Source organism: Stegodyphus dumicola, chromosome 9 (genome assembly GCF_044657685.1).
Source record: "Stegodyphus dumicola isolate Sdum_Otavi_A_Nest chromosome 9, ASM4465768v1".
NCBI lineage: Eukaryota > Metazoa > Arthropoda > Arachnida > Araneae > Eresidae > Stegodyphus > Stegodyphus dumicola.
In genome coordinates, this window is record NC_140776.1 from 153,230,314 (window position 1) to 153,254,019 (window position 23,706).

Consider the following 23,706-nt stretch of genomic DNA (forward strand, 5'->3'; position numbering starts at 1 on the left):
CACGCGTTTCGCCGAAACAGACAATTGAAACTGTACGCGACACATTTTTCAATTAATTAAAACACATTTTTCAATTAATTAAATTAACTATGTCAAAACTTTAGTTTCAATTCTCTGTTCCAATTTCCCGACGCGTCCGCTTGAATTAACACATTAATATGTAATAAAGATAATAAATAAATAATGGAATGGAAATGCCGATGTACAGAAAAAATAAATAGCGATATGCTATTAGTCAAAATGTGCAAGATCTTATGGGTGGACCTGCAAGCTTAAAGAGTTAATACTCCTGCAAGCTTAAAGAGTTAATATATATATATACACCTAATCTGTTACTCGGCTCGGTGATGTCAGTTCTTTTCATTCTTACATGTTGGTAAATTGGGCATTTTTGGCTTTAAAAACGGTTGAATTATGCTGTTCGTATCTTCCGTTTAAGGTTTTTATGCCTTTGGTTAATTTGCATGCCATAGTTGTAGAATAATCAGCAATTTAAAAGTTGTTTAAGTGCGGCTGAGTATAATTTTTTTTATCATGGTAGCCATGTTTGTTTACATTTGAAACTTAGGAGAAGAGTGAATTAAGAGAGTTTCTGCACCTTCAGTGTCTTTTTACTGAGTGGGACCAAAAGTAAATTTTCAGTTTTTGCACCGAAAAATCTTGCCTTCAGGACTAATTGCTTGCTTTTGCAAAGAAACTCTGACTGTAATTGTAAAAATTGCTTTTTAATTGTTTTATGTGTAATTGGTGTTCTATGTTTTTCTATATTTTTCAGCTTTTAATTAAGATATTTTCAGGTTTTGTGTATTTTTATCTTGCCGCGAAGCGAGAAATGAATTGATTGAAAGATAAATCTATTTTAATGAAATTCGAGGAAATAAGTTTAAATGAAATGCAGCAAAAAATGCGCATAATTCAATATTCCTACGAGGAAGTCATGTGGTGTCCGCAAGAGATTTTTATTATTGGAGTATTAGAGTATTAGTTACTAATATTATGTCTGCGCACACTTTCGATATTAATACTGTAACCTAAATTAAACGTTCATATTTAAGTATAACAAAGCTAATTATCAAATATAATTATTAAGCTGCTTATCAGTGCTATTTTAAGATATTTACTAATGCATTATTTTATGCTTATTGCAGACTCTTAATGTTTTCAAAATATAACTGTGGTAAATTTAAAAAGCGTTTTAATAGTATGATGAAAGTTGTGCAGTTTATTTAAAAGGAGGTTTTATCAACATGTTTAAATCAGTTAAAAACGCTTTATATCGTTAGAAAATTGACTGGGCCGATAAAAAGAGCGAGGCAAAAAAGCTTAGCAAAATCTCTTCAATCAGTCGCAACGCGAGGTTTCTGATAGCCGTTCCTCCGTTTTCGAGGACTACAAGACCTCAACCATATCGAAGTAGTGATCACTGAATATATACTCTGAATTCTAATTTGGATGCCAGTCACTCACGCGAAAGTGCAGTAATATCTAACATATCTAATAAAGGGATTCTTCTTCTTGTAATGTCCTTGAAATAAACCGAATTGTGAATGTTAATCAGCAGCAAACGTCAGCACATTATCTCGTGAACATCAAAGAAATGAAGGATATTAAAGAAATGATCAAGAAGATATATGTAGATAGACCCAATAGCTTTCGGCCTCAATTATAAAACTTCTTTGTCTGTAAATTCTTTTTATAGGCATGAAATTACAGTACTAAATTAATAAATCTGAGAGTTTCTTTGCAGAAATCATATGTTTTCTTTATAACCATTTACTTACCCAAGTAGCACATGACGTAGCAAAGACGTTATCACGACCACTTTGCAACCTCTAGGACCAGTTTGCAATGTCTTATACGTCATGTGCTACTTGGGTAATCAAGCAATGTGCTACTTAATTCCAAAATACTCAAAATTGACTATTGTTCTCTGATTAAAGTTTTGACTAGAAGATGTTGTTTAATTCCAAGGAAATAAAACTTTGATCATGTACTTTGAATAGAACTTTGAACACGTTTAAAGAAAAAAGCAAAATTTCTTTAAACACGTTTTAACACGTGTTAACCGCGTATGACTTTTAAACACGTTTAAACACAAGTGATAATGTCTCAAAAGCTAGTGATTTGGCAGAAGTAAAATAGCTCAATGAAGCCATAAAAACTTAATCGAGGTCCCCCTCAAAAGTTAACCTCACATGTCAGTTTGCTAATAAAAAGGCAAAATTAATTTAATAGTAAACTTGTCAGGGCTGCTGCTCCTTCTAATTGACTTAAGGAACATCCAGAAATCCTGAGTGGGAACAGGGAGCTTACTAAAGCTATATTCGTGTGTGCTTGGAATAGACAAACAAGTTAAGAAGGGTTAACTTTACCTTTTATTTCTCACCCCGCACAGGTGCTCCCATGCTTCGGGATACAGAAACCAACACTTTTGCTCTAAAACGTAGAAAATAAGAAATATTCACTTAATAACTAGCTTAACAAAATAAGAATTTAACTTAAATGCTTCACAGAGACTTATAACGCGAAGATTGACCTCTTGGCACTGCGTATGTAGCGAGCTTAGATGCAAATACTACATACGCCTATTATATCAGCAGCAACTACGTTCTGGACTAAAGGCAGACAGGAACTGACTGAAACACGGAGTATAATACTCCGTGGACTGAAAAGCACGCGCGAAGCAGGGCTTCATGAAGGCTCTCTCTTGGCTAGAAGCCACTTCTTAAATATATTTTTAAGTTTGCAAAGCCATTAGCATAAAACTCCTACTCTATATTATTCTGGTCGGGAATGGAAAATAAGAGATGATAGCAAAGTTTAAAATAAAAGGTTAGTAAAAACTTAAAATCCTTATAAACTTACAGAGAAAAGTTAAACAGCATGTTTTAATTTTATCATGATGTTTGCATTCAATTCTAAGTTTAAATTTTTAACAATAGTTTCCTAACCTAATTTTCAATAGTCATAGAAACCATACTTATATACCGTAAACGTCGATGATAAAAATCTAATAATGTAAAGAATATTTAATTTGTGATATCCATGGTTATTGAAAAAGAAAAGTCCAATAAACTTACGCTGAGTTAATATATAGAAAAGGTTAAGTAATTGCTACTAGCAACAAAAATATTATATGTACAATCGATTTCGGTTATCAAAACCTCCTCACATCATACTTATATGATATGAAGGAGACTTGATCTTTGTTTCTTCATTTTCAATAAGAACACATGCTGCCAATCTATGTTAATATGAAGTTACATGTGGCTTGTCAATAACTAAAACCAGTACTGAGTATCAGTAATTTCTCAGCGAAAAATCGGGAAATATTTTATTTTCATCTAAGAATAGTTAGTATATTTTTGGAAATGTCTAAAAGACATTCTCAAAGTATAAAAAATTCCACCGTTTCGTTTTTGCTCTTCACCTTGCAGCTGTTCTCCTCAAATCAAAAACCGATTTCACTGTTGTTTTCCTTCGATTTTGCCATGTTAAAATATTGCAGATAAAATTTTAACTTTTATAAAGAAGAACAGCTTTAAGAATTTCTAAAGAATAGTACCATTCGGCAAATAATCTTCTGCTGAAAGAAGCTTAGGTTATTATTCATAGGCTTGTAGGCTCGTCTTGTAAGGATCCTAAGTTTTACTAACGTTTATTTTATTTTAAAACTGTACTATCACTTCTTATTTTCTACTTCCGGCCAAAATTAGATGCTTTAACTTGTTTGTGCAAATTGTCTTGCTAACGCCCAAGTACTTAAGTTGTGGCTTTTTGCCAAGAGAGAGAGAGAAGGAGTTATAGGAAGCAAGTCGCTTGCCACTGTAGTTTTACGAATTTTCACTTTGTTGCTGGTTGCCTTTAAGGCCAGAGGTTTAGTCCTCTTGATAAGTTCAAACGTATCGTAGTTTTAGCATCTCTCTGTATTACGTATAGATTTTGTTAAATAACGGCCAATCTTAAAGCTAGGCACTTGTATATTAATCCAAAGTTAGTTTTAGTTAGAGTTTTAGTTAGTATTTTTTTATATTATTACGTTCAGACCACAAGTGGTTGGTCTCTGTATTCCGAAACTCGGAAGATCTTGTAAAAGATTGAAAATAAAGGGTTTCGTATACCCTTCATGCTTGTGTTGTCTACTTCACACCTTCTTGAACATAGCTTGAGTAAGCTCCCTCTTCCTATTCAGGACCATTCATGTTTCCAACGCAAATCAAGAAAAACACAAGTCCTGACAGTCTAAGGACTTTTCAGTCCTCATTTAAGAATTCTATTAAATTTTCCTTCGGAAGAGCCCTGACAGTACGTTAGCTCTGCAAAATTACAGTTGTTAAACTTGAATCCAGCTTACTGACCAGTAAATATCTAATATCTTGTGTTCATATTTCAATACCCCAGCTACTGTTGATGTTTCAGCTTTACGTATTGTTCCTTTTGTCACATCTGTTCTACTGACTAATCTTCAGTTCTTTATCGAGAAAGGCTTGGATTGGGTTAAATGGAATTTTTTGAACTGCAGTTAAATAGAAAGTAAGCTGATACCTATAATTTAAAATCTGAGGTATATTAGTGCCTTATTAAGTTTTGTTTCCTAGTTTCACTTAATACTGACGTATCATATTTTTAACGTATGTAACTATAATCCAAAATATTCCTGGTGTTTAATGAACTCTTCGTATAGTACGGAATTGACAATTATTAGTTACATTAGACTTTAAGGTTTAAATCTGAGGGGATGTGTAGACTTGGATGAAATTTTACTGCAATTTGAATGCTAATTTAAATTGATTATAATTCCGGAAGTATTTCTCATTCAGCAATGGATTGTTTACATAACAATTATTTCTAAATCTTCTTCTAGTCACATAATTTCTAAAGTCATGTTTTCGACATGCTGTTTTACTATACTTCTTGCAAAAACTAAAGCACATTTCTTATCTAGTTCTGGATTCCAGTGGAAAAATAATCGATGGGATGCTGATTGGAACTCTAACTAACTTTGGGTCATACGACGAGTGTGTAGACACTACGGTGAAGAATAACCACGGAGTTGTTCTCATGAGTGGTCAATATTGTAGCATCAAATTCAGACCACCTTTGCCTTCCAGTAATGGAAACTTCAAATTAGGAGAAATCCCATACATGTTAAGGAACATTTCGCAAAAGGGAACGGTAAGTACTAAATATCTCTTTAAATTATACCAGAATTGCCGTACACTTTGTATTCAAAAATCAATGCAAGAACTTGCAATTTCGGTTGCAATTTAACTCCCTCGTTTCATTTGTTCAGAATTTTAAAGAAATGTTCATGTTCAATTGGAGATCGAATTTAAACACTGCGTAAGAATCTTCTTACAGCAAAGTGATCAAATCATCAAATATCACAATTATTCACATATATTGATGACTGTAGTAGCGGATCAGTTTGAAATCATCAAAGCAAGGTCAAAGAAATTGAAAGTCTTATAAAGTTAAAAATCAAAAAATCATATTGTAGAAAATTGTTTGTATCATTTAATCAGTCTTACTTTAAAAAATGGCGAAGAGTTTCTTTCATACCCTATGAAAATTTTAAAACTTTATTACAGATAAATTTTTGGATGTTTGTATTCTAAAAGTTCCAAAAAAGAACATAATATTATTTTATAAGGTATTTCTCCCGCCACCTTAGCATGCCTTCATGGTAGAGTAGTCAGCACACTCGACGCGTATTCCAGAGGTCTGTGGTTCATTCAAGTTCCGGAGAGAGCATTGCTCATTTTTCATCTCTTCTGCTTCGAAATAACCTAATGTCTCTGCAGTGGCGCCCGAACTAAAAACGTTGGTGGATGATGATTCTTTACGACCAGGAGTGTGTCCCCTAATCCTAAGTCGCCCTTTAAAAGTGGAAGAATATAAGGTATTTCTCTCCCCTTCTTAGCATGGCTTCGTAGTGTAGTTGTCAGCACACTCGACACGTATTTGAGAGGTCCGTGGTTCGAGTCCCGGCGAGGGCACTGCTCATTTTTCATCTCTTCTGCTCCGAAATAACCTAATGTATCATCAAAAAAGTAAGGAAATTAACTTTTAAGAAACGAAATATTAAGAAAATTATACTATATAAATGTATCAAATAGGAAAACTTCTAACAGAAGACGTCTACGACAAGCTTAATTTCGTTATAAACTTTCTTACTAGCAAAGGAAAAAATTAACAAACAAGTTAAGTCAATATTAGAGAAAACTAGATGGAAGGAAACAAAATCATTGTGATGTATGATGGTATCATAACTTCGGAACTCTGCTCGAAGGAATATCATGCAATGGCCAGCGAAATCTGAGAACTTTCCCATAAAATCACACTGAAACCTTTTTACTTAAAATCTCATTGAAATATTCTTAAACAAATTCTAGAAAATCGCTTAATTAATATTTTTTGTTTCTTCTTTTAAAAGATGTCAAAGAGTTTCTTTTACAACCTATGAAAATTTCAACCTTTATAACAGACAGATTTCTGGATGTTGGAATTTCGAAATAATACACGTGAGAACGCTTGGGGGCGGAAAGAGGAAATTTCAAAAATAAGTAAATTTTGATAAAAATGTCAGTATGAATTTCATTTAAAAGATTTTTTTTCCTGCTATATCCGATGGTGCAAACAGTGAAATAGATTTTTAGTTAATTCATAAGCACAGATAAGAGCAGAAAGTTAGTAAAAAAAATTTGCTATATTGTTAAAAAACATCTAAATCGAAATTAGAGGGCAGGGAGAAGCTTTGAAGTGCAGACTTTCGTCGTTCGGAAAACATATATTCCAAATTTCTTCTCCCTATGCCTATCCATATCTATGCTATGAGAAATGCTATACATATATGCTATGCGAACTTAGAATCATTATGATTTTGTGATTCATATCGAACAATTAATTTAATACATAATGATTATCCTTAACTACTGTAATCGCATAAAAGCTTTCGTCTTAAAGAATGATGTTAAATAAGAAATTTTCATCTTTATTTTCAAAAACAATACATCTTTTTAAATCTGAATAATACCATACTCAGGCGACATATGTGCTTCATGACAAGGTTTTCTGCAATGAAACTATACATATATGTGCTTACATTGACTTGGTTAGATAGATTTATAAGTGATGGGTATCCCTAGTTAAGTGTCAAACTTATAACATCGAGAATTAAATTGTAAAATGACTTCCAGAATTCCGGCTTCCCAGAATTCCCCTTCTATCGTCGCAATATGAATACCCCCGTCTGTCCCTTTTAATCATTACCTCGTATTTCGAAAATCAACAAAACAAATCTGAACTCAGATCCTATTCCATTATTCTGTATATTATTATACAGGCGTCAAGCCTGCTTTGAGCACTCTAATTTTGTTCAAAGTCCAAAATAACCGGTGAAGATCATGAAAAGAACCCGGCTGGCTGTTCAAAAGAGGCAATAACCACCGGTACGCGGACCACCTGTTTGGAACTGAGATCCAACTATTAGCTTTTTAACAGCAAACAACAATTTAATATACGGGATGAATAGCAAGTCTGGAGCCACGGCTGCTGCTGGCACCAGACTTGCTGTCCATTTGATCTCGTTAAATTATTTAGAGTGTACTCATTACAATTACGGATCTCAAAAGAGTCCCATATACCGTATTTGACGGCATATAAGACGCACTGGCATATAAGACGCACCCTTATTTAGAAGGCCACACATAAGGAAAAAAAGTTTCAATAGTACGCGCGACAGCGCGGTACCACAATAACATAAAATGCGGTTTCTTTTAGTTCTCACGTTTCGTAAAAGCAAAATAAACAATCATTGAATGCAATTACCAAACATATTTTTATTAAGGAAAATTAACAAACGGCAAGCTATTTTGAACATGCTATGTAAATTTCAATAATGAATAAATGAATGAACTGCAAACAATCAAACATAATAAAAAATAAAGCAGAAACAATAAAAAACACAGATTCAAGGAAAAGTCTATGTAAAGAAGGAAAGGCTCCATAGACGTAATGTGACTGTCGAACCTGTTCGAACTTCGACATCAGCTTCGAGCTTTGGCGCTTTTTGGCGACAGATATTTCACGCATACGCAAAATAATTATGGCAGACGTAGAAAAAGTTATGTATGTCTAGACCTTTATCCGGGCTAAAAATAGCATTCAGTATTGAACGTTAACCCGTATCCTTCCCGTATAAGACGCAGGTAACTTTGAGACCAAATTTAGGAAACAAAGTGCGTCTTATATGCCGTCAAATACGGTAGTTATTTTCGTCCCCTTCACTTTCTGGAAATGGGCAACTTGCGCGCCTCCTGCCTTCCTTGGCTGTGGTAGCCGGTTTTCGGGTACCTTCTCCAGAACCGAACTCTGATTCTCCGTCACCTATTAAAGGCCGTTCACACTGCTTTTTATCTTAGCTAACCGACACATCTGGCATAGCCAACGCAGCTCCAAAACCAATTTTTCTTCATAGTGGAGCTAGCTGAAAATCCTGCACTGCACGTATATCGAAGCTAGTTGACACATGGAACTGACTCCGTTAGCTTAGATAAACCCCAGTGTGAAAATGGAGCTTTATAACCATGGCAGACGCAGAAAATACCATCATTACGGACATTTTTTTACAAATTTGATTTGCATCTCTGTAAATTTGTTTCGCTGCTATGGTGTAATTAAAGCTGCTGGAAAAATTGGCAGATATATTGGTGCTATTATATATATATATATACATATATATTCCTGCTCCTGAACATATATATATATATATATATATATATATATATATATATGTTCAGGAGCAGGAATTTAGATGGCGTAGAATTGTTGATCCATAATGACTAGGAAATTGGAGGCGAAGGCAGATTAAATCTTCAGTTTTATTTTGAACATGTTACGGCTACACACAAGTCGGCACATTAAATGTGCCTAATCTAAAAGACTTACATTTCTGATAACTTTGTAGCAAGAAAGCAACAGCAGACAGAGAGCAGTCTAGCTAGGCCAAAGCATGGTAAGAGCATTTTTTCAGGGTGAAATCTTATTAAGACTGAGTTAGTTTTGGTTCTCAATACATTCTGATTGGACAGTTAATATTGCTCTAAAATTACTATTGGTTGGTTGAGTTTTAGTTCCATTTACATCATCATAATTACCTAAGAATCATATGACATAGAATGGTCTCGAAATGTCGCAGTGCAGAGAGGGGTTTCTATTTTTAGAATTGAGAACGGAAATTCACGTTGCTAATTTAATCTTTTACATATTTTTTATTTTCTCACATATATAGTGTATGTGTGTGTACGTATCATGCATATAGCATATATCAGACATATAAAGGGACTTAGCTTTATTTTTTTTTATTGCTTGATCTACGTAATTCGTTGAGCAGCGAAATTTCGCGTATATCATAGAGAATCAGCATACAGTCGATGTCATATTTACTAGAGATTTGTAATTGCGTAATAAACACGATTATCAAGGTTTATTCACCGTTATCAAGGTTATCATGGATATTACAGTTATCACGGTTTTCAAGGTTACACAATAAACAATATCCATGTTTATTCACGGTTTTCAAGGTTACACAATAAACAATATCCATGTTTATTCACGGTTATCAAGGTTATCACATATTATGGTTATCAAGGTTAAACACGGTTATCAAATTAAGACAGTTTATTTTATTATCAGTTGCTGAAAACATCCTGCATAGTTAATTAATGTTTATGCATCCATTTGTAAAACTACTATGCATCTGCCGAAAGACGTCTGAATTCAAAAAGTGTAATGAATGAACAATTAAAGGAGTTATCCTGGGTCTGGTTTCGAAGACTGGAACCTTGCAAAACAGCCGCATATGACTACGTCGGTAGGTATTCAGTCAAGAAAATAATGCGAAGAAAATATAAAATTGAGCAAGCTGATGTCTGACTATTCATCTCTCTTCTACTTGTACTGTCATAAAAGTAAATATCTACAAGTGATGTGAGGTATGAAATTCTCAAAAGTTTTATTTCTTAAATCTTGCTTCCATTAGGATACTTTGCAACAGGCAATATTGATTTTCAACAATAACTTGATCTCAATTTTTTAATCTTCTAAATTTTCCTTCAGAAGGACGTAAAGTCTTCATTTTACTAATTTTGTTAGATAAATTTAAGTTTTCAAGCATCATAGAATGACTGCTGTAAGCATGTCGTTATTGAAGGCAATTTAATGTGCTTATTATGTAACATGCTACATTTATTAATCCTTGTGGACATAATAAGATTGAGTTAAAATTTCAGGCGCCCGTTTGGGAGAAAAGTAATTTAAACAATGTACAAAGAAATTTATTTTTTGGACACATTTATAAGATTGAAAGCAAACGATATATCTTAGGTGTGAATGAAATATTTTTGTTAAAGATTCCTCTGTTTGTTGCAGTAGGAATTAGTTTGGTACTTTTCCGTTTCGCCAGCGCAAATCTCGCCAAGCAGACTTTATTGGCGACGACATACGTATGCACATAAAAAACATTAACAAATGTTAGTTCTAAGAATTTTTTATTTTGAAGGAATAAACATTTTAATATCGTTTATAATTTTGTAAAAAGCAAATAAATAAAGACAATAAATTTGTAAAAAACATTAATTTAAGAATTTATTATGCTATCATGGTTCAAAATCCTGATTCGACGGTTCGTATCACGTGGCCCCAAGCGATCTCATCTCAGGTAAATTACGCTACAAAAATCTGATTCTCTTAGTAATTATCTACATTAATTTCAAGTTAAAGCTTAATTTGGAATACAGGTTTAAATGAAAGAATTATTTCAATTCGTACGAACAGCTTACTCAGAAATTACGTAAAACCGCAGTGCTTTACTTCGTTAGTCCATTCTCGTTAGAATGGATGAATTTAACCCTTGAATTTGTGTTTATCTACGAGTATATTTTCGCCTTCGAGTTAGCAGTGTGATTACATCCTAATTCACTTAATTACCGCAAATGGCCTTAGGGCATAAAATTTAACTATCTTGTAAAAATTCTATGTAATTGTATGCCAATATTGAACGAGAGAATCACTCTGATAAGAAATGGCGGCGACTTGTTTTGAAAATGAGGCGTAAAAGGTTACCAGCGAGGATATTGCGTTTGGCACCAGTTGTACCATTATTAGCGACTTTATCGCCTGCACCGGCAAAACGGAAAAGTACCATTAGTTTGCTAGATTATAAGATACTCCTATAAAGTGCACTTTTCATGCGCCAGAAATTAAGGCGTGCCTATATTCAGGTAAAGTATAGTTAGTAGCTCAGAAATTTGTAAGAAGAAGATTCTTCTAAAAGAAACCAGAAAACAAATATTGGATCCTGCAGATTATGCTTATGTATATGTGTGTGTAGTAAATATAATAGATTAGTGCCCTTAGTATAATTGAAGCATTTTTTACATTCCTTTCACTTTTTATAATCACATTTATGAATTCGTACAGCCCGTGCTGACTGAAATTCCTTTTGCTCTTATAGATGTTTAAACAAGTACAATTGCTTTTGCCATTTCTTTTGTCCATTTTATAATTTTGTCTATGTTTCTGTAATTTTTTCCTGAAGTTTTCTTTATATACTTGATGTATAAATCTCGTGAATTTTATTGTTGAAAGGTGTACTTAAAAATTTATTGTTGCAGATTATCAGTGAATTTGCAAAACATGCTACGATTTTCAAAGTATTTCCAATGCAACTCGGTATTTGTGTTCCCTCTGGATGTGAAGTAGAAGATATTGAGAAACTTACAAAACTAGGTAATAAGTTTATCTTTTTTTTTCTTTGTAGAAAATGTATCAGTTGAACAAGTTTTAAAATGTCTCGAGTTACGTTTTTGTTTCTGAATTTCTGTAGTTATGCAGATGCATTAAGTTGAGAGAAAGGAATATTACTTTCTAAATATGCAAGAAAGATAATACAATCTTCATTAATTAACATCTGTCAGATTTTTAGAAATATTGTTAGGAATTTTATACATAGATACATGATTTTTGTGAAATTATATGTGAAGCTGTTATATTTTTCTGTTTAATGTAGCATTAAAAGTTGAGAGAAAGAAGCTATGCTGGAAAAGTAAGCATGTAGGGGTTGATGTATTTAATTATGGCAAAGCACACGAGGGCTATCTGCCTAAAGGGAGGGATGCCTTTCGTGGAGGACTTTCTAAGGGAAACTGGCTCGTATACACGTTACACATGGGGAAAACCACGAAAACGCCCACAAGCATGTAGGGGAAAAATCTACTTAACATTCAGTAAATGGGTATCTCGATAATTTGGCGAGATATCGCCAAGATGGCAACGGTTTTGGCGAGAAACCGCAAAATTCGCCAAACTTGGCCAACATTTGGCAATATTTTGGTCCGTTATTACAATTCGGTTCCTGTATTACCAAAATAGGTATTGTAACTGAATAAATGTAACTGATCACTGTATTAACTGTAACCGTAATTCAACGCTCATATTGCCTTCTAATAATCTGGAGAAGCGGGAGATACTAGAAATATCTCAGCGGCTAGGTGAAAACTATATAAGGCCGGAGAGAGCATCTGCTCTCAAGTGCTGTTGTTAATTTTTAGTTCAGCGTGAGTTGGGAGTACTGAGATATCTCCAGGTTAGCTTTCTCTTTAGATGCGCTTTGCGTTACGTTGTGTTTAACTTTCATAGTAGTTTGAAATGTAACTACTGATAATACTATGTGATACTGTGAACACCTATATGAGTGTTTCTGTGGAAAATTCAAGAACTCTGAAAAGTTTCTTTTAATAAAATAAATTTTATCAATCTGTCATCGGACCTGTGTGAATTTCTATTGTGAACCCGTACTCAGTTCTTTTATATGTGAAATTTTTGCACTTTTCTGTGTAATGTAAGAAGAAAACTCTAACAGTTTCTCATATAATTTCACTAAAATCATGTAACTATGCACAAAACTCCTAAAAATATTTTAAATTGCCTTTCCAAACAATAGAAAGATAACCCGTGGAAAAGAGGAAAGCGTAATAGGTCATAGTGTTGGGGAGAGTTAGTTTTTGTCTTTTAATTTATTCTCCCGCAAATTTTAATATACCCAGAGTTTCAGTTTTTCTTAAAAATAATTTTAAAAAGTTTATTATTTGACGTTATTCACACTGTTAAATAAGAAAAAAATTGTATAGTAAGAAACAGCTGTATGTTTCAAACTAACTGTATAATAGATACAAATATCACGGGTAATATTCTTACTATCTAAAAAATAATATTTTAAACTGATATTATTTAGACTACAAACATTTTTAACGTTACTTCATCTTTAAAAAAAATAACCATTATTCTTTTACTATTTTATTATCGAATACATTTGATAATTAGTGCTTTTGACAAATATCGAAACGCAAATCGAACCCAAATCAAATACAAATCGAAACACTAATATCGACATATCCAAACAGATAAATAATTTCAGACTAAAAACTATGAGTGTCTGTATTATTGTATTCTCTTTTTCCCGTTATCACGATATTTAAATATACTTATTATGTTTCGTTTAATTTCAAACATCTTAAAATTATATTAAAAATCCCCTATACATTAAAATATCAAGAAAACAATAATTACATAATTCCAGTTAAAGTGGAGATTCAAACATAGCTCTTGTAATATTTGTTATTTTTTATATTTTTTCAGTAAGCGATTTTATCTACTTTGATACATCCGTTTCAAGATGCCAAATGAAAGAAAAGTTGAAGTTAAACAAAGCAGAAATTATCTCAATGTAAGTTTTCTTTTGCCTCTACTGTTTTAATTAAGTAACTTAAGTAACATATTATAAAATGTCAGATATGAATTTAAAACTAATTCAAACATAATTATGTAAACTTCTATTGATGTACTGAATTCGAATTGGAAGAAAGTAATTCTGATTTTTTGTTTCCGGTTCCGAAATAAATATGACTCTACAGCTTTAATAAAAATTAAAGGTTCAGAACGACATAACATGTCAGTGATGCATACTTCTGGAATCTTCTTGTTGTAACGATGATTTTGGACTTTTTCTTAGAAAGGTTCTTTTGATCTATTTATTCTATATACAGGGTGATTCGCTACCAGACCGACAAACTTTCCGGGTGTATAGAGGCTACAGAGACAACTCGGAATCACATGGGAATGCAGGGTCGCAAAATGCCGTAGTTGCCAGCTATGATGCAAAGAATCAGAGAAAAAGAATAGAAACAGCAACACATTAATGGGACGGAAAACATTTTATTGAAAGCTTATGCTACAACATGTGTTCGAAATTACGACCAGAAATCGTCTGACAGACCTGAGAGCAGCACTGCGTGGAATTCCGTACTTTCGACAAGATTCCTAGCATGTCAGGTATCCTCCTGGAAGCTACAGATATTCTAGCAACGAAGTCTTCAACTGAAGGAACAGGCATCTTGTACACCAAACTCTTCATGTAGACCGTGCATGATAGGTCCGTTGATCCGGCAAGCCAATGAACCGGGCCACCACGACCTATCCACCGCTGTCCATAGGATATGTCGAGGTGTCGGCGAATGTTAATCGTATAATAAAAAGAAGCGCCTTCACGCTGGTAACACATGGACCTACACCGGATCTATAATGGATGGACTTCTTCCTCTGGGGTCACATAAAGTGTTTGGTGTACGAGACGCCCGTTCCTTCAGTTGAAGACCTCATCGCTCGAATATCTGTAGCTGCCGGGAGGATATGTGGCATGTCCGGAATCTATCAGAATGTAAGGAATTCCATGCAGCGCTGTCTTCAAGACTGCCAGAAGACTTCTGGTAGTATTGTCGACCACCTGTTGTAGTATAACCTTTCAATAAATTTTCTGTCCCATTAATGTGCTGATGTTTCTGTTCTTTTCCTCTGATCCTCTGCACCATAAATCGCAACTACGGCATTTGTGACCCTGAATTCCTATGTGGTTCCGAGTAGTCTCTGTACCCCCTACACACTCTGCAAGTTTGTCGGTCTGGTAGCGAATCGCCCTATGTAAGTGATCTTGCTTCACAAATATCTGCTCTTTATTTACATTATTAACAAATTATTTAACAGTAGGAATTATTAGTCTAAATTTTACACCTTCGTTACTTAACCGCATTTCGAGAACTGAAATTGTTTTCCCATTGGTGGCCATTTAGCCGACATGGGCTTAGCCAGAACTAAAGCCAGAAATGGTGAAAGCATTTAATAGGTGCGTCACCGTTTCCTCCTATGGATGCGGCGGACATTACAGCCATGCCTTTTCCTGTATTCAAACCTGGGCCCTTCGATATCGCAGTAGGCTCCTTTAACCGCTATACAATTTGGGCGGTTCTAAGCACAGAATTAAAAAAAAATGTGTATTTCAATACAGGTTGCCCAAAGTGTTATCTAACGCCTGGAACATTTACTAATAGGTATATGAGGTATAGGTATGTGTTGCCGCCCGAGTGGTATAGTGGTTAATGGAGCCTACTGCGGTACCAAAGAGCCCAAATTAGAATCCTAGAGAAGGCATGGATGTCTGTAAATGTCTTTGAGTCATGGGGGCACTCTAATATATGGCGAGCCGGATGTCCTTTCGTGTGGTTTAGTGGAAGGGAAGTAGAGTGGGAGACCTTCGAACCGCTCTTCGGGATGTTGTCTTTCAAAATTGGGCTGAAAGTAGAAGTCCAACCTCCTTGAGGCTCTGCCAACCATTCTTCCGTGAAATACATGGGCAAAACAACGGGAAGAAGACAAATCTAATGGGATTAGCTCAGAAAGTACTTTAAATCACTTGTCAACGTATTCTTATTAAGAAAGGTAGAAAATATGGATTTAAAAGTAAAAACTTCTCCGTTAACGTCTTCGGCACAAGATTTGTAGAAACGTTGGAGATCAGGAAAAGGAGCATATATTTTACCATCTTCATTGTTTCCCAGTGCTATTCAGGTAATTTCTTTTATACATTATATACATTGATTTATTTGCAACTTACGATATAAACCTTTTACATGTAAGAGCATTTCTCACAAACCGTAAAGAATTATTTTTTGATTTAATAAAATTTAACATGCATAGATGGTATTGTTTATAGATTTATATTATCATCACATTTTCAATAAATTTTTAACATACATTTTTAATTCTGTAATAGTTATTTTAATACTTTTTATTTCAGAGTTATTTGCGTCATTTTCGGAAGTCTTGTGTTCGTTGGCACATTTATGGATGCTTATTCTTCTAAGATGAAAGTGATTTTTACTCGTGAGTATTTTTCTATTGTATTGAGGTGAACTGCCTACTACAACTCAACACTGCTAGTCTGGCAACTCATAGCAACGAAAAACAAAATAATGTTTATTCTACTGTTAATATAGATTCGAAGAAGATTGATATGATTAACGATTTGTTGCTTGTCCAGCTACGCTTTATTTATTATTGTTCAAAACAGCTTATTATACAAATTAAATTATTATATTAAAAGCAGTGTGTAATTATCTGTCTCAAAAGGTTGTACCACCATAGTTGGTGACCCGGATTTATTACGAATAGCAACCTGCAATGTTGCACAAATAGGGAGTTTGTGTGTCAAAATTCTGAGCAACAATAAGTTATCCAGTGCGATGAGATGCAAGTAAGACATTTCACTTGTGATTTCAAGCGTTGTGCCGCATTCCGGTGAGTCAAAATATTTCTGTCATAATTTTAGAGAATATATGTATGCTGAATTTGAGCTGCCAATTTTTCTGATTTAAAGTACCAAGAAACTGTGTCACTATATACATATTGATTATTTTTCTGCGTTGTGCATATTTGATTGATCTAAAACGATTGACAACGATGCTGTTTTACAATTGGCGCTGAGTGGAAGTTAAGCCACCACCTTTTTGTCGCCGAGACCCATCGTTATGGTTCATTCAACTGCATGCACAGTTTAAATTGAGTCACATTACTGCCGACAAAACTCAGTTTTATACAGCGATCGCCGCGTTCGAATCAGAGGTACTGCAATCAGCTCGTGAAATAATTTTGAGTCCACCGGCGACGGACAAATACAAATCTTTAAGCAAAAATTAATTTCTGTTTATGAAGAATCCGAGACAGTTAAAATCAAGCAGCTGTTGCAAGATTTACAGTTGGGTGATATGAAGCGTTTTCACTTGTTGTCTAAAATGGCAGACTTAGCCGCCGGTAACCTAACAGATAACATTCTTAAAACATATGTTATTTACCCTGAAAAAGACATTCGAGAAATTATGAAATAATAGAAAAAATAATTTTCTTTAATTAGGAGTTTTTGATGTAATTTAATACGTTATGTTTGAAGAATCCTTCTGCTGCAGTCTTAATCGATCAGTTATACTTAAGGAAAACAACCGTTGCTACATGAATGTCTGCATGTTTCTTGCATTGTGAGAATACAACGGTACATACAGCCATCAAATTTTGAATAACGTAGTCCTCTACCCGAACAAGGGCACCCGGATTTGAAATTTCGAATTTGTTTTACTACCAGTTTCATGGTTTGCAAAACTTTAACGAATTTTCGATTAACAAACTCAACATTTCAAAGAGAGCAATGGCAACACTGTCCGGGAAAAAACATTTTTATCTCCAGTGGGCGAGTCTGTCTACCGGAAATCCAAAAAGTATACTGTTTTAAATATTTTGTGATTCTGCTGTTGAATAGAATTTTGCATGGCATAAGCCACATTACCCTTGATTTTTAATAAATAAAGTAAACACAGAACGTTAATAATAAAAAGAAAAAAACGTTTTATAAACCATCTTAGTAAGAGAACTGATCATTGGTGTGGTAAACTCAGAAAAGCCTATAAAAATGTCTGCCAAATCTTAGCGCGCGATCGGAAATTCTAAACGTAGAATGATAAGCTGCTTTTAAAATTTTGTAATTTTGGTGTTGAATTGCATATGGCATGAGTGCGAAGAAAATTATGCTTAATAATAAAGCTAAAAAGTCTCCCATCCCACCTTAAAAAGGGTTAGTAAGAGTGAGTGTAACAGCAGATTGGTAGACTACGAGCTCAGCGAAACCATAAAATATTTTAACAATCCCTTTTGCGCTACAGTTAAAACCTGAAACCTTTCAGAAATGTTAGTCCAGAAGGGCTGTTATTCTCAAAACGGGATTTTGCGTTGATTCACTATAAAAGTCTGAATCACATTTCAAATTGTTGCCACCAAATATTATCATTCTGCATTATATTTAAAGAAATTAAATAATGAAGAATTTGCATGAATGTACGCATGTTTTTCTTATTGTGGAAAACCAACGGTCCCTAGAACCATTCCAAAATAGATTCCTCCACCTGGATATGGACAAATGAACCCCGATTTTTTAATTTCGAATTTTTTATTGTGTATTTTCTATTTTGTAAACGTTTAACGAATTTTGATTAAAAACTGAATGATTTCAAAAAGAGCAATGGCAACACTTTGGGGAAAAAACATTTTTATTTCCAGCCTGCAAGACTGTCATGCCCCTTTGGACGTAATATAACACTTCAAAGCTTTCAATTTTTAGTCCAAAGGGGCTTTATCCCCGAAGGACTATTGTTTTCGTTTTGCGATTTTGCGTTGAATCACTCTGATTGTCCGTTTCGCTTTTCAAAATGTTGCCACCAAATACTATCGCCCTTATATTATATTTCATTAAATTAAATAATGAAATATCTGCATAAATGTATGTATGTTTCTTGCATTGTGGTAAAACAACGGTACCTAGAGCCATCCAATGACGTAATTCTATTGCGAATATGGGCATCTGGAAGACTAAATTTGAAATTTGGAATTTGTTTTATGATCGGTTTCATATTTTGTAAAACTTTAACGAATTTTTCATTAACAAACTCAACGATTTAAAAGCGAGCAATGGCAACACTCTACGGGAGGGAAAAGAACCTTTTTATCTCCAGCGCGCGGAACTGTGTATGGGAAATTCTAAAGACAGGCTCATTTTAAAATTATTTTGTGGCATTGCTGTTGAATTGAATTTTATGGTTTAAGTGCAAAGAGCATGATAATAAATAAATAAATGTAACACACGAAACGGTAAAAAAACAGGTTTTTGGACGTCATTTAAAATCTGAAACATTTCAGATAAAAAAAATCATAATAAAAATGGCGTGAATAATAAAGATATGAATCAACTCAGCTAGAGAACATTAGAAAAATGATACAATTAGAAAATCTCAGAACTTATTTCTAGTGCTAATTCTCGCAATGTTAAAAGCTGATTTTTCTACTTATATTTCTAGATCGAGGAGCTCAAGTTCTGATGGCCTTTTCCTATCATCGAAACGTAAAAAAATTGCTGCAGACAGACAACAACTCTGGAGTTTTAGGCTCCTTACATGGAATTCGATTCCTCACTATAGCGTGGATTCTGTTAACGCACACTTATTTCCTTCTATATTTTCCTTCAGTAGGTTAGTACCTATCATGTATCATGTTCAGTAGGTTAGTACCTATCATCTATGTAACTAATAAAAACGCTTTCGTAAATTAAATTTAATTAATGTAATTTTTGTTTTAAGCATCCGATTATGAATAATTTTAGTTTATTTCGATATATCATTAAGTAAAATATCAAACATTTTACTCAGACAAACCAGAACTCAAATAAATTAAGATTTTAAACTGATGTGATTGCTTTACAGAATAAATGAATTTTTCAATGAGTTCTATTAGTTAAAACACAGAATTACTTTATTTATGAAATTGACAATCATGTGAGATATGAGTAATTATCTATATGTAGCTAGGATTGAGAAACCAATTAGCACTTTTGTGAATAGTAAAGTTGAATTCAGTTCTCAAAATAGAGCTTTTTTTTTAAAATGTTAGAATTTTATTTTATAAAAATTATACCAATATCTTCAGGAGAATAAAACATTTGTATAACTCCCTAATTGCAATAAGAACATAAGAAATGATCATCACTATAATATTTTTCAAAATTACATATTCATTTAATAAAATCTTGTGAAAGTGATGTTTCTGAAATTACATCATTTTGCATCCCTTTCAGATGGTTTGACTAAAATTGAAGATTATGGAAAAAGTTTCGCTTTCCAAGCAATAATAAATGGGACTTATGCTGTTGAAACATTCTTTTTTATTGGGTGAGTGCTGTTAACATATATTTTTATTCTTGACTTTGCTATTCAGAATGTTTGTAATTAGTAAATAATTAATATAACATTTAGCTATTCATTTTTGCATACAAAACTCATCTAATAATTTGAATTTCTTTACTGTACTCGTAGTTAATGTTATTTACTTTTCAATTAAAGTTACTGAAATGTACATTAAAGACATTGATTTCTGAAATCTTAATCTCTCGGCTGTATGACAAATTAGATAGATGACTGGTTTTGCAAAACAAACTATCGCCAGAATTTTCTCATTTGTTCTAGTCTACAGTGGAAATAAGTCATGTACTGGTAACACTAAAGTTTAAAAATAAACTAAGGCAGAATACTCCTTTCAGAATACGCAACACCAATTAATTTTTTATCCTTACTTCATTAGTATAGAGTCAAGTACCTGTGAAAGTAAAAGTTTGACTGCTCACAAGGAAAGCTTGACGGGAATCGGCATGAAACTTTTCATTGGCGAAAAGACGTAAAGTATGTCATGTAACAATCAACCCACAAACTCCGAAATACAACGCAAAAAATGGCGCGCATCCAATATTTACAGCTTTAGACTGGCTAATGCAATGTGTAAATGAAATAATAGGAGGCATTCCATCATCAATGATTCCCATGCTATGCATTTTTTGGAATTTGGTATACATTATGCTGCCGAATTCGTGCTACATTTTGCTCGATTGCATCACGGTTACAAGAACATTGATAATTTGTCTCACTTTATTCTGTGTTGGCTAAATATACCCATGCTACAAATCACACTATTCATGCAATATATATTGCTGTATGACACTCACCACCTCGCCCAAAAGTACGCCTTATCACACAAAGAATTTTAATTTGATGAGGCCTAAAGAAATAAATTAATAAAAAGATTAAATTTTGTAGACCAATCAACTACAGACATGTAATATCGTCTTCTTTCTTTCTTTACTATATCTCTGAAACTATTAAATTTACAAGACAAAAAAATATGTATATATCAAAATCAGTACTTCGTGTGTCCGTAACACTGAGCGATGAGAGCTTGTACACGTTGTGGCATTGAATCATACAAATTCTGAATATAATCCTTTAGAATGGCATTCCATATCCATATGGCTTAGACTTTATGCTGAAGTTCAGACTTAGTGTGTGCCCCATAGAAAGAGTCGCCGACCGATGAAATACCAGACATGCTGAATGGGCGACATATCCGGTGAATATGCAGACCATGAAAGAAGCGAAACCTGTTGCGCCCTAAAGAAAGCTTGTTCAATCTTAGAAACATGGGGACGAGCATTATTCTGCTGAAATACAGCGCCGGAGATGCGTCTAAAAATGGGGGAGGACCTCTCTATCCTCATTCGATTCTTTATGTATTCCTTCTCGATTGTTTATGTAGCGATCACCGTTGAGGTTGCCCGCAATTTGCACTAGATGGGATCGATAATTATAGCCAATAGCTCCCCATACCGTGATGTCAGGCGTTTGTGCGGTATGACGCTGGATAACACGCTGGATATTTATTCCCCTCTGTAACGTTCGACGCATATTCTTCCATCCAGATTACTCCAGATTGTAGAGAGATTCATTGGCCACGCCTCGCACTGTTTTGTCGTGCCCAGTGTAGTCGGTGGCGTCTGTGATTCAGTGACAGGGTAATCCTGCGTTAAAGAACCTTTGCACGCAGTTCATGCTGCAGCAGACATCGTGGATCTAGACAGCACCTGTAGCGGTGCTCCAACGCTGTGCTAATACACAAGAGAACGCTGTACGATCTGTCACAGCCATGCGGATGAGGTGTCTGTCGTTCCGTGCCGTTGTGCTATTGCGTGCCTCACTGCCAGGATTTCGCCTTGTTTGGTTCCGCTCTGTCCATTTCTTCCAAAGATGCATCATTGTATCAGCATGCTTTGTAATTCTAATAGTTTGCATGTCTTACTTCACTTCATATTTCCTATATGCTTAGTTCAATTTGCATAATTCCTTCATGGTGTTGCAGTTTTCACAAACATTAGTGTATATATACATACATGTATGTGTGTGTATGTTTGTGAAGTTTTAAAATATGTAACCCCATGCTCTAAGTATTTTGCTCTCGCGCCAGTCCAGTTTAACGGTTATCTGCGCGTAAAGAGAGCAAACTCTACTTAGAATTGCAAGAAGCAAATAAGACGTATGATGCTGCTGTAAGATGATAAAACGTCTTTAATGTTATATGTATATATCTTGCAAATATTTTATTTGTTATTAAAATGTGGGTGTCAATAATAATGGAAGCAATTACTTGCCCATGGTAAAGTTCCACATGTACTACATATGTATATAATGATTGATTGAGCGATTGAAAACTAATTGTGCGTTTTTATTTGTCATACTAAACGGATGACATGTTAAAAGCTATGAGGTGTATGTGTAATGGAAAGATCTATTTGTATTCATTAATTTTAAATTTGCGAATATAAGTTTTTATTTATTTATTTATTGAGCATTTTTTCTTGAATTTGAGTATTTAGTTGTTCAAAATACCAATAAAAGTTTCATGCAAGGGTACGTATGCCGCAAATAAAACCATTATGACTCTTTTGTAATAAAATTCCATAAAGATCATCAAATTTTTATACCGTGTATTTAAACCACATATTGTGTGCTATGTATTCAAAATATTTGCCAGCTAATGTTACAACAATATTTATGGACTAGCTAACGTTCTCTTGCAGTTATAAAATGGATTTGACCAATCAAAGGTTCAAGTTTATCAGAGATATATTTTTATTGTTTATTAAACCATAATTCAAGCCTAAAAAGAAGAAAAAATAAGACATTTATCATAATATGAGATTTTAACTTTTCTACCTCCAAATCGATGCGATCTGGAATCAAGTGAACGGACTGGCTGCATAGATGGATTTCGTAGTTATTCTATATGTAACATTAATATGAGTTATTTTATGTTACATATGTATACACCTATATATATATATATATATATATATATATATTTATATATAAATCCCTCGTGTGATTTGCTGTATGAAACGTAACCTTAACCATCAGCTTTGGTTTATTCCTATACAAAAATTTAAATAATGTTTGTGCATATAATGCTCACGATTCAATGTAATAAAAATGGCGCCCATGACACTCAGACTACAACAGTTAGCCAATAGTACATGTAGCTGGCAGCAGTTAGGTGATAGGACATATAGACGACAACATGTTTAACAGACAATACATTTAGCCGACGACACGTTTAGATGACAACACATTAATGCAGGAAGGAAAAGAAAAAATATACGACAATGCTTTAATAAAATTTATGCATATTTACTTGACAAAAAGTTGTTTTCAGCGTATACAGAGAGAAGATTTATAGAAAGTCCCGCATTTTTGTCTTTATTTAATGCTGAAGAGACTATAAATTTTAAAACTGGACCGAAAAGTAAGTTTATTTTGGAGTAGATTTTGAAATGACTTTTGAGAGTAATCAGATTATTTCAGACGGGGAAAATAAAATTTCAGGTGTCGGAAGAGAGAA

General features: G+C 33.8%; 1 protein-coding gene across 1 annotated transcript in view; it reads left to right on the top strand.

Annotated features, from left to right (window-relative positions):
• The window catches only part of LOC118186240 (nose resistant to fluoxetine protein 6-like), a 90,054-nt gene that overhangs the window by 15,498 nt on the left and 50,850 nt on the right, over nucleotides 1–23,706 (top strand). The window contains exons 2-7 of the mRNA XM_085824253.1: nucleotides 4,946–5,175; nucleotides 11,676–11,790; nucleotides 13,699–13,786; nucleotides 16,190–16,275; nucleotides 19,290–19,460; nucleotides 20,063–20,156. Coding sequence (XP_085680379.1) covers nucleotides 4,946–5,175; nucleotides 11,676–11,790; nucleotides 13,699–13,786; nucleotides 16,190–16,275; nucleotides 19,290–19,460; nucleotides 20,063–20,156 — 784 coding nt within the window. The remainder of the gene's footprint in view (nucleotides 1–4,945; nucleotides 5,176–11,675; nucleotides 11,791–13,698; nucleotides 13,787–16,189; nucleotides 16,276–19,289; nucleotides 19,461–20,062; nucleotides 20,157–23,706) is intronic.